Below are 12,838 nucleotides of genomic sequence, written 5' to 3' on the forward strand. Positions count from 1 at the left end.
CTTCACTCAGCCTGTTTTTAGAACCTCTCTCTGGACACATATAGTAGATGCTACTCAGGAACAGCCAAGAACAGGAACAGGCAATTAATGGGGCTTCCTCTGAATGCTGCCTCTCCACTGCAAGGAAGGGGTTATGGGACACAAACAAGCCTACACTATTGAAGAATTAGAAATACAGACAATAAATAGGAATAAATTGAGCAGAGAGCCTTTCCAGACACAGTTCACTGAGAGGAATTGAAATGGAATTGCCTAGCAGTTATCTATATTCTCAGCAATGGACAAAGTAACACTCGGGATCTACCCTATACCTTCTGCAATAGGACCAAAAAGCATCCAGTAAAACCTGTGTTTACTGAAATAAAATTAACACTGTTTATAAAAACAGAACCCAAAACACTCAAACAATAAGTCATAGTAGAAATAAACTAAGACTTTTTGTCCTGTAGTGTATTTCAGCATCTTTCTTCCACCAGTTTTCACTGCCACCTTCAAATAATTACCTATTCTAGTAGTTTCTTGCTATCATGTTCTACAATGGAAAATAAAGTCTAACTAACATTCAGAATCTAAACCTTCTGACACAGATTCACATGCAAATGTTCGAAGTTATTACAACAGTGGAACCACTATTCTGCAAAAGTAAAGCCCACCTTAATCCAATGAAAGTTGCCTTCAATTATATGTCTCCTACCTGATCAAACTGAAGATCTTCACCTCTTTGAAGAGATCTGGACAAGAGCTTTTCCTGCACAAAAAATAAAAAGAAACATACATTTCACAATGTCATTGACTATTATCAAAGATAGATTCCTTCTTTCCAGTTACATTACAGAACAAAGAAAAAACTTTTAATATAAATATTTGCATTGTTTTTTAGATAGAAATATTTCTGGAGACATGAAGTAAACTTCTAAAAAGTAAGTAACTAAACAATAATAACATTAAAGACTGACAAACAGAAGATGTCAGAGGCCAAACAGGGACCAGCTGGTGGTGGGTGTCAAGTGTAACTTGGAGGGAAAGCTATTCCTATCTCAATTAACAAGTGTATTCATGTTCATATATAGCAATTATTCTAAGTTACAATAATGATTTTTAAAATGCCTTCACAAAGGCAGAGACAAGTGTTCAATGCATTTCCAATCTGCTGTTCCCCTGAACTTCAGTGAAACACAGCTAGAAGACCTACTCCAGTAAAAGGAGAATGTGAATAATCACTTGCTTTAACTTGAAATAACTATAAGGGACAAAAAAAAAAATAGAATTTTACTTCCTACAATATTTAGTGCTACCAGTGGCATATGACATACTGCTCTGTTAAAAGCAAAATTAAATTATATTCCTGACAAAATAATTTAGTGAGGATTAAAGCATTACAGAAACAAAACATTTACCAACTCTAAGAGTAAACAGTAATTCTTACTAGTCGCTGTGTAGAGTATGAAATTATACACTTACAAGAAATACCTTTTATACCTTGCTCAGGTATTCTGGAGGAAAAAAAGAAAAAAAAGAAAAAAAGGAAGAAAAAAGAAAAATAAGAAAGGACACTGAGTCCTGTGGACTGGCTCTGAGGGTCCCTGATTTACAGCAACCCAAGTACCAAAGTAACAGCTTTAAGGGCACACTGCAAAGCAGTAACATACATAAAGATCTGCTGAGCACTTCCTGTTATTTAAAAAAAATTTTAAACTACCCTTCACTTGATAATATAAATGAGTTCAAAATGTAATCTTTCACAAGGTAAATTTAAAAAGTACCTAGAGTAAAGGGTTAATAGCTCACATTAGATTGCAGTAAGCAAACAAGGAAGTTTTATAGAGCAAGGTAAGTCAAGTACTTAACTTGCCTGGTTTGGCACATAAAAGGAGGTGTGAGCAATACTGATAGCCAGTTCTGCACTCAACAGGTTGTAACTCAGCACAAAGTAACTGCTCAGGAGTTCAGTATGAGACAACACCCATGCTCTCAGGCTGTTGACAAAAACTGAGAAAGTCAACACTGCTTGACGATTAACACTTGCAATGCTGCAAGAGACAGCCTGTATGTTCAACAGATAAAAATTCATATTGCATGTCCCAAATCCAAGGTTTGAACGGGAAACTTGCTTTTCCTTGTCCTAATTGTAACCTTGAAAATACAGCACAGTTTCCAGCATTTTTTCCTTTAAGTACAGCTGTATTTGGTGTTAAAAAAAATGCAATATCTGGCAACTATTACAGCCTCTGAAAACTTGAATTCAACACTGCCCAGGCAAAAAGCATTTACCTACTCTGAAAGTATAATTTAAAATAATATAGATGCAAATTCAATAGTTGTTTTCCCTTTCCATATGAAAATACTACCATTTATGTTCACTTCCAGTATGCTCAAATTAAAAAATATTTTAAGAAGGGGGTTTCTAGGAAAATGCATTGAGTATTCTGAAAAGCTTTAGTTTTTGATCAACTGATGTAATAGTCAATGTTCTTTCACTGTCTACTCAAAAGCAAGGGGAAAAAGGTTTCACTTTCTTGGTTATTTTAAATTAATGTAATTTTCAATGTTAAATCTGTTCAAAACATTGTTATGAGAATTGGTATTTTGAAGGTATACTAAAATCTCCAGAGACCACTTGCAAAGCCAAATTTTCTTTTAGCTAGCAGTCTTCCCTCCTTTTTATTTTACAGGGAAACGCCTGCTATAATAGATGAATGTGTGTTACCTGTATTATGCTTTCAGATAAATTGCGCAATAATTACTAGCTTATCTATAAAGCAAAAATACAAGAAATGTTTCACTCTATACAAACATTGTATCATTGCTAATTAAGTTAAATAACAAAAATTAGAAAACTATTTCCTTTTAAGATGGAAAAGTGATTTTCCTGTAAGAAGATGGGAAAAGTCAGGTTCCTTAAGTCTCCTTAGGATACAACATCCCAACAAACCATGTTTTCACCATAATACTACAAAACTCTTATACAGGTGAAGAAACCCTGGGTTCACTATACCCATTTCATGTGTCTAAACCCAAAAATCACTAAAGAAAAGAATGACAGATCAAAGAGAAGTGAAATAATCTGTAAGTCTTTACACAAAGAAGTTGAAATCCCTGTCAACAGAGAGCAAACTAGTTCTGAAAGTTCAGCTTCCCTCCCATAATCCATACTAGTTTAGATATGACTGTATATCAAATGTTTAAGATTTTAAGGTCAGAAAGAATGAAGACTTTACAAGTTCATAACCAACTCTATTATGTTTCCTCAGCACTAAGGATCTTAGCTATTAAACGGTAAATATACTGTAGAGTTAATGTAACACTGACCAAACAAACCTGACATAACCAAATAATACTCTTGAACCCAACCACAGGTTTATCAAGTCTTTTGAATTATTTGGCTTTAAAATCTAGTTTCCTTTAATGTCTTCTTCTACCTCTACTCTGCAAGGCTACAAATCATCTCACATGATTTAAAAATATCTATTCAACAGCAAAAAGATCTGGAAACTCTAACTGAATTAATAATTTAAGAATTATTTTCATGGCTTTCTGTAGTTCAGAGACAGATGAAAATAATAGGTCTACATTTATCTTCTACAAGTGAAATGAAAAAACCCAAAACACTATTACATTAAGCAAAGAGCAGTTTGCATCCATTGTGTAAAGGAGAAATGTCAACATACAGCAGGCAGCAGGGATCAGGATGTGCATGTGCTGTGCAAACAACTGCACCCATGGAAAAAGGTACCACCCGTTGGCCCCTCTCCAGCATTCCCTGGCACCATCCCTCATGGCTAGCACACCTCAGCAGGGTGGCTCAAGTGTGCACAGCAAACTAGAGTGCTTCTGGCTGTGCTCCAAGCTGCCGGGAAGAAACCAGACAAGGGATGCTACCTTGCCTCCTGAAGCCTCAAGGGCTGTGCAGTGCACCCTTGCCCCAGGGGCAAGCAGAGTATTGTGCTAAATTTTACTTCAGACAAACTTTTGAAAGCAACAAAGCAAGACTTGTAAAAGTGTACAGTGCTAGTCAGAGCCATGTATAGTATTTCCTCAACAGAATAAAATTGTGTGGGTAACTGGCTTAAATACTCTTGCTAGTTGTGACTTCCATGTGAGACAACTACAGTTTAGTAGGTGGCACCATGTTAAACTCTCTGCTTAAATTCTAACCATCCATATTTACATGCAGCTTGACAAAATGCAAAATAATTGAGTTTATTGCTAATCTTTTTATCTGGTATGGTTTATGTCACATTTGGGGAAGGCTGGTGTCATTCCTCAGTGTCATCCCTCTCAGCTGAGGAAGAGTATTTTTTAAGCTTCAAGACTGCTCCTGGGCTCTTTTTTCATTTAAAACTATATACTGCTGCAAAAGACTTAGCATAGCTGGTTAAAAAAAGAAGTGATTTTATTTTATTTATTCACTAAAAGGATGATTTTCCTTCCTGTCATTATACTTGCTGCTTTCATTTATTCATTTATTTTAAGCATTTGCTGATAAGCTCTGTCTGTAACTTTGAAAATGCTGAGGTATTACAATTTTGCAAGCAGGAAACTCTTAATTAAATTAGCAAGAAGAAATTAGGTAAAAATCACAGCCAGAGAAACCATTCAGTAATTTTTGAAATCATAAGTTAGTTACTTTTAAATGTAATCCATACCTCTAGCAAAATCTATACATATAGCAAAAACGGTACTACCCCTCACCCACAGATGCTGTCTTGATCTGCACTGACTATTTTTAAGTTTATATTTTAATTAATTTTTGCTCCCCTACTGACATGTTCAAGTTTTAAAAACTGTCCAGCTCCTAATTTTTATTGGACTGGCTTTAAATTCTCTCAAACAGCTTCACCCAACAGCCAAGCTTCATTAAAGATTTATGTAACTCTATATATATTCTTCATACTTTTGTTTGCAGCCAAGTCATTCCACAAAATCAAATCACACTAAAATAATAAAGGGCTTTCCACTCTTCCATTAAAGCCTTTTATCCAATTACAATCAGTGCTTTTCTGGTGCTCTTCCAGCCTTTTTATCTTTCTTTTTAAATTTCATACACTAGAACTGAAAGTTCAATACTTAAATTCTACATACAGAAATAAAGCTGCTTCAATATTTCAGTATTTCCTTTTAGTGAGACACCTAAGGATTCCCTTCTACCTCTTTATGTTATACAGCCTCAGATTGTTTCACTTTTTCACAGCTTTTGACACCTCTCTTAATTTGCCGTTTTTCTATACACTCCGTCTCTCTCACCAATATAAAATAAGGAAAGCTGACTATACATATAAATTACATTTGATTCCATTAAAACACATTTTGTTTAACGGAATTCAGCTTAGCAAATGAACCCAGACCGAACAGTTCAAAACCTTTATAGAGGACTACTTTAGTAATATTTGTAATTTCTTACTTTATCCTAAAAAAAATTTATACAGACTGTAAACACATAAAATACTGACTTCAGATTCTCATCAGTAAAAAATCTTTACTAAAGTAGACTTCATGAAATCACCATAAAGCCTCATAAAGGCAAAAGAGCTGGGAATCACTCTTCTGTGAAAAGAAAATTATTTAATTAGTTTCATGGGGTTTCTAATTTTTAATCTGGTGAGATGTTTCAATTTTGTATGATTAACAGATTTAAAAACACTTGTTTAATTAACAGTCAACAGCATGGCAGTGAGACACAACCTGGGATTGATGACAGAGGATTTATTTTATCTGGTCTAGGGACAAGTTTTGCAATGGATGGTGGAGCTACCAGCCTTTCCACTCACATCATCACTGCCACTACAGCTCTCCTCTCATTTTTAGCCAGGTACCCTTCATCACCTGTGTGGCCCTTATGCTATGAAGTTCTTGTGCTTTCTTAAAACCCCCCAAATACATTATTTTTTTGGATGTCTTAAAAACAAATAAACAAGTTATATTAAAGTTGTAAACTTGCCTGGTGCACACAGACATATATATAAAGAATAGGTAAAAGAAAAGTTTCATTTTCCTCAGCCTTTTATCTACTAATGGTTGTAGTTGAAGATGATTCCATAATCCACAAAACAGTTTTAGTCCTGCTTTTGTGTTCTTTTGGACTGCCTCCTAAGAAAACTTTTTTCTGAAGTTTCAAAACTGGGGGTCAAATGCTCACATATGCACTTTCTGCACATGAACATTTCAGCAAGCAGCAGCTACCAACAGAAGCTTTCTTTGAGCTGGTCTTCTGCTAGCCACAGCATCTCACCTGCCCAGTGAATTTCCAGGTTTAAAAAAAAAAGTTGCTTTTGTTTGTTGTGGTTTGGGGTTTTTTTGGTTGTTTTTTTTTTCAGAAATTTCCAAATTAAAAGAAAACCATTTATTTCAGGACCACAAGGTCTCAATCACCAATGGAATTTTGCCTTGTTGCTTAATCTGCAATATATGCAGAATACTGTATTATTCCAGGTGTTGGTATCATTACTTCAGAAAACAAACCAAATGCATATTTCCTTGAAAGTATATTGCCCAAGTATTACATAAAAGAAACACTGACAGGAAACACACTTCACAGTAATAATGAAGGAATATTTTTGCTGTTCCTATTTCCTTTTGTAACTTCACAGACCTTAGGGATACACTAAGAGATCTTGTTTCCAGTAACTAGTAGGTAACAGTTTTGACACAAGTCAATAAAACAAATCAGGTAGCAACCCTGTTTGCAGAAGCTTATTTATTCCTGAAGTAATCTCTTTGAAAAGTCAACAATATCTGGGAGTACTTTCTTCAGTAACCATACATATGATAAATCAGCCTATTTCAGGAGAAAAAAAAAGACCGTTTTGAGAGATTCTATTAAAAAAGGACTCACCAAAGGCTCAGCCATTACAAGTTCAATTTTCTTTTCAGCTTGAACAGCAAATTCAGCAAAGAGGCTTTTGATGACATACTCGCCCGGTTTCACATCTGGGTCAATAGTAATGTTAGACATGATGATGCCTCTCTTTTCCCAGGTGGAAACAATACTTGGAGGAACTCTACGTTTATTTACTCTGCTGAGTGGTGCGGAGGCTATAGGTAAAAAAAAAAAAAAAATAAAAAATAAAAACAGAGCTATAAAGCACAGCTTCTAAACATGGTGCCAGTCACTTTACATTTTCTCATTCATCTCACACACATTTTCACACAGTAAGTTCTCTAAAACAGAAGGAAACAACTAATTGTAACATACAACAAGAATTTGTTTTAATTAGGTTGGAATTTCTGCTCTTAAGTTGCACAAGGGTTTACAATATTGGTCACTTCTGTTACCAACCCAATGCTCTACAATGACCATGATTAACATACAGCACCTTCAGTTCAAGTATGACTAAAAATCAGAAGATTGAATGGAAAGGGTTATATCCCCTATATATCAAGCATTGCTTGATTCCACTTTATAGATCATCCATCAAGTTCATGTTTCTGTGTGGCGTCCAAATACCATCAAGAGAAATTCTTCCTTGGCACTTTTTTTCAGTAAGCTGATTTTCCTAGCAAGAATGCAAACCCTTTATAAACATGTCATGATAAATGATCTTCTAGTCCCCCCATTAAAAACTTGTTTCTTTTAAGAAATATTTATTAATCAGTACAAATAACACTGTATATATGTTTCATTTTCTAAGAATTAATGTTTGTGCTTTTATACCAAAATTTTCATATACAGACTTTATATGTAGTTATCCACCTTCTTCTTTCTCCCTAAGCATTCCAAAACATTTATTTATTGTGAAAGCTGCCAGCAATGTGAACTGCAGTACTGAAAATTATGTTTCAGAACTCACACACAGAGGTTTAATACACAAAACAATCAGGGTAAATAATTACAATTCTTGTCTTGCACACTATATATCAAAATAACTGTTGACACCTTTTAATGATGACCCAGACATACCAAGGGAGGTCTGCTATTTCCCTAGTGTATTCCATGACTGCAGATGTTATTTTTCAATTGATATTAGGAATTTATATTAACAATTCTTATCTATTTATATTTTCTTTTTTCATAAGACAGTCATGCAGGGAGCCTAGTTCCCATCTGTTTTATTCTGCTACACTTCGTTATGTGTTTAGGTAAGCTTTTTTAAGGCTTTTTGTAAGTAAAGTGTGAGGAGACACATTTGGTTTATTTTGATGAACCTGAAATTTTTTTTACATGTTCTCAGTTTTTATATGTTCAAACCCTTTATTATCCAAAACATTTTCTCAAATGTTTTTTTCAACTCATTTATGAAAAAACATGAGACCAGACATGGAGACCAAATGTTGGCATGGTACATCACATCTTCTCAAGTTAAGTTTTGGCCATTCATTATGTCTTCTATCAATTCAGAAAGTTACGTTTTACATAATATAACACAGACTACCGCAACTTCCATTGAAATTGATAATTTATCAAATGCATTAGTGAAGTGAGAAATTCTGTAGGAGTGAAAACTGAATGCCCCCAACTACCTTAGTGTCTAATCCAAAAGGAAGATTACCTTGCATAAGATTGTGAGTACTACACATGACTTGTTTTTAATCTCTACACTATTGTACAAACTTGCTGTTTAGCTAGAGCAATGCATATTTTTTCCTGTTGTATAAAACAGGAAATAAACATAAATTGCAGAATCCTTTCTTTGAGGCTGGAAAGACTTGCACAAAGTCACAAAACTGAGTTCCCAGGAACCAAGGGTAACACCAGAACAACAGGCAAACACTGCATATGTCATAAAACATTTCTAAACATCCTCTAACACTTCAATTCAGCACTTTGATCTCAGTAACAGAGGCCCTAAAAGCCAGAGAAGAGTATGTCCCACACAGCCAGAGACAATGGGACATCACAGACACTGCCATGATCTAGATCCCTGTGGTAGAAGCTCACTACATCTAAAAGCATTGAGAAGCAGAACAAAGTGCAGGCTTGCAAAAGGAAGATTACAACCCAAAACTCTTTCTCACCCCACATCTAATGATTGGCTTGTCCTTCAGTACAGAAACATAAACATTACAGGGACTTAAAAAATATTTAATGTCTTTACAATGCCTATGTTCTCCAGCATCCATACTCCTGCCATCCTGCAGTGTCAATGTTTCCAAAGGCAGCCCAGAAAATGAGAGATGAAAATGTGTCAAAAACAAGAGCACAGAGGTTTGAGAAGAGATGAAAAGAGGGAATAAGGACATCCATCAAAGCCATAGCAGGTAACAAACAGAAATACCAAGCATGGGATAGGCAAAACAGTAGAATGCTGCAACATGCAGATTTTGAACAACTTTCCTTTCATCTCCATCAGGCAAACAAAATAGAAATTTGAGTAGGTAAGGGCCCACAACAGATACCACATATTTCTAACATATCCAGTTGCTTTTATCCTAAATATGAGAGTTTCTAAGAGACCTAAAGCTTTGTTATAGTCAACATGCAAGTTGGACTGCCTTATTTTAAAAGACATTAACGCTAACAGACTGGAAAGAAATGAGAGTGTTTAAATCTACTTTTGAATGTCATTACTTGTGTCTTGTCAGAAGAAATTTAGCGAAGCAGCAGCTTCATCTCATTCCAGACTTACTGGATAGGCCACAACTGCCACGTGATCTGGACTGAATGCCAGAGCTCTGGTCCAGTTCCTACTCCTGGAGAGTGAGGAGCTGGTACTCAACCAGTTCTTTTCACTCTCTGGGGAAACTAAGAAAGACCACTGTGCCACTGTGCTCCTTAACCCCAAACTATATTTAGATGTAGACAATTAGGTAGACAACTCTCAATAGTGTGTTTACATAATACGTTTCCGTCTTCATATTTTAAAAGATCACATTCAAAAATCCCCTGTCACTTAAGAATCAGGAAACATTGAGAGCTGATCATCTTTAAAGTGCTATCTTTACTTTATGTTAGCAATTCAATCCTCAGTAAAAGGGACCACCTTAGAGTGTTAACTTCCAAAGCTATAAAACAGGTTCCCTCACTAAGGATGAAGGGCTGTCTACACTGATCTAAACACAGGTAAACTCCCTCCTCAGGCTCAACCAAAACCATTAGAAATGGATAAACTGGGCAAGAATGTAATGCTGGCAAGAAAAAAAGAAGCAACTGGACTTTAACCAGACTAGCTCTTGTAACTGCTGCAGAAATTTCAGTACAAGGCAGAGGTCATGACCATGCAGTCAAGGAAACAGTCATGATTATAAGCCAGGACAGCCTTATATGCACCAGCATTAGCAAGCCCCATTCCCTGGCTATGGTTTCATACAGCCTCCTTTGGATGGCAAATGCTGCAGTACTAACAAGGGATGCAATCCCTTCCAGCCAGCTCTCTCCCTTCCTGTGCAAGCAAACAAAACAGATTCAGCTGTGCAAAGCGCTGTACTGGAAAAGCAGCATGCATATAATTTTTTTCCCCAGGTTAATTTTGCCACAATTGTATGTCCAAGGCACACATCACAGAGTGTGATGTGTGCCGTGGACAAAGCACAGAATCAGTGCAGGGACAGGGCTTGCCTTTTTATTCTTTCAGCAGCAGAGCAGAGCCAAGGCTATCCTACAGCCATTCATGTCACTAATCTCTGAGTTCACATGCACAAACTCTCCAGGTGGCAATGAACTTACCACCCCCAAAAAACAAGGGAAAACTGTTAAACTAAAGTAATTATAAACACTGCCATGAGAGTATTACCAACACCTTTGTTTTGCTAAAATATAAGAGCACATAAAAGGAAGAAAAAATTATTAGGATTTAATTTCATCCATGACCTTGCTGAGAACTCTAACTCACATTAGCATCAAGACACTTGTCTTGCATATGACAATGTTCATGGTTTTATCTCCTTTGTAAAACCAGTAATTTAGTTAAATACACACAGAAAAACATGTAGGAGGGAAAATGGAGAGGAAGCTCGACTGTTTAATATGTAAATATACAAGAGCTTGTTAAAGAAAAGCCAAAATCTATTCTCATATTTCTTAGCTAGGTCAAACAACATTATTAATTATATCTGGTATAATTACATTCAGTGGGATTCATTTACTCATGAATTTGCAATCAATAAAATTGTAAGAAGAATCTATATGAATTTCAATACGCTTAATGGAAAAAAAAGTCATTGCAGAACAGGATTAAATAATTTTTTCTGCTATTCTTTACCATCAAAGCATAAGCCATTATTTACTCTTAGCTGCCAGAGAAAATATAAGTCTCAACTTCGCTTGGAAGCTTCAAAACATGAAGCATTCTACAGAACTTCAAATGAGATCTGGAACCAGAAACCATTCAACTTGCAACAGTCCAAAACTAAAAAACTACTTTCATAAATCGCTTGAAAACAGTGAATATTATTCACTTGAAACAATATCCTGTTTGTTTGCTCTGATGTGAGCTACTGCTACGTGGGAAATCTGGGAGCAATGCAGTAAGGAAATCTTTGTTAAACAGTATTGTTTGGTTGCTAGGGCCACACCAAATTGTTTGGATAGTTGCAAGGAACAGTAAAACAATACAAAGGATAATTAGACAGACAACACACTCCTAGGTCAAAAGGCAACACACCCTGGTGTTTGCTAAATGAAAAACAAAGTTGTTTCATGCTAAACACAAGTGTCTAGAACTAGGAAAGGTTATTTAATACCTAATTTGATAGTAAAGAATGCTACTATTTTATTATCCTGTTTCTCTTCACACAGCCCAAATGCATCAAGTATTTGAGGATACAGAGTAGCATCCCATTTACCAATGAGGGTTCAAACATAAAGGCAGGTACTGGAAGGTAATGAACACACCCCAGCCAGTGACAGCTGATGAGTCCATTTTACTTCATGGCTAATAGGAAATCATGATTTTTAGCTTTCAGACTTTTTTTGGTATTACTTTACACTTAGCCAAGCACTGGTACTTCTTATGTGCTTTTCCCCCAAGTTTTTCACGATTTTCGGTTTTAACTGAAATTTGGGTTCAGTTGCTGCTGTGTCTCAGGAAGTTGGAATGGCTGGACTGAAGCAAAACTTCAATAGGTATCTCCCTTCTTTCCAGATATCTGAAAACACAGCTGGAATTACTTTATAGCTTTTTAAAATAAGGTACCAAACTATAAAATAAACACGCTAAACACAATCCTGAGGGGCCTCTGCAGTTTTCATCAAGCAGATTATATTCTTGGTTGCTATTTTTATAACTAATTGCTAAAGTAGTAGATAATTTTACATCACTCACATTTAGCAATTAAGCTTTTTACTGTTATTTTTGAAGCACATGCACTTTCAGAGGTACTTCATGTTTCCTGTGACACTTGTAGAATAGGGCTTGCATGTCCAACTGACAATACAAAAATTTCCAAAGACTAAAAATACTACATGTGGTTACTTAAACTTACATTCTACTCTGATAGCATCTAGAACATTTTATCCTGCCTCATAGAAATTATATTAATATACAAGGAAATTTGTCTGTAGTGATTGTTAGAGTATTTCGTAACAAAAAATCTTTAGTTATTTTACCAAAATAATATTTTTTTTTCCTAAAAAGGATGTCAATGCTCAAAGAGATGGCAATCTATCCAGAATCATCCCAACAAATTATGAATAGAGCCCAAATGTTAAACCTAGGTTTCCCATGTCCCCAATCAGAACCTTGTTTTTCAGAGCAACTTCTTCACTAAATTTATTGTTATTTCACAGTTCTGAAAGTCCTGTTGATCATCAGATTTCTACTGTTTCCAAAGTCTGGTTGCTCCTACTGGTGGAAAAGAAAGTCTTATGACTTTCATGAAAGTACGGTAAACAGCTTTATGAACACAGTGAAATTCAGCAAACACTGCTCTAAAACAGGTGCACATTCCAGATCTTAGCTCCCAG

The 12,838-nt window shown here is 35.6% G+C and overlaps 1 protein-coding gene across 5 annotated transcripts in view; it reads right to left on the reverse strand.

The window, feature by feature from the left end:
* Positions 1 to 12,838, reverse strand: part of FRYL (FRY like transcription coactivator) — a 159,528-nt gene that overhangs the window by 85,462 nt on the left and 61,228 nt on the right. For all 5 annotated transcript variants that reach the window (XM_077782834.1, XM_077782833.1, XM_021527755.3 and 2 more), the window contains 2 exons: positions 6,833 to 7,032; positions 695 to 748 (listed from right to left, as the gene is read on the reverse strand). In XM_077782834.1, the coding sequence (XP_077638960.1) occupies positions 695 to 748; positions 6,833 to 6,952 (174 nt within the window). In that variant the 5' untranslated portion in view covers positions 6,953 to 7,032. The remainder of the gene's footprint in view (positions 1 to 694; positions 749 to 6,832; positions 7,033 to 12,838) is intronic.

The sequence above is a fragment of the Lonchura striata genome, chromosome 4 (genome assembly GCF_046129695.1).
Source record: "Lonchura striata isolate bLonStr1 chromosome 4, bLonStr1.mat, whole genome shotgun sequence".
Classification (NCBI taxonomy): Eukaryota; Metazoa; Chordata; class Aves; order Passeriformes; family Estrildidae; genus Lonchura; species Lonchura striata.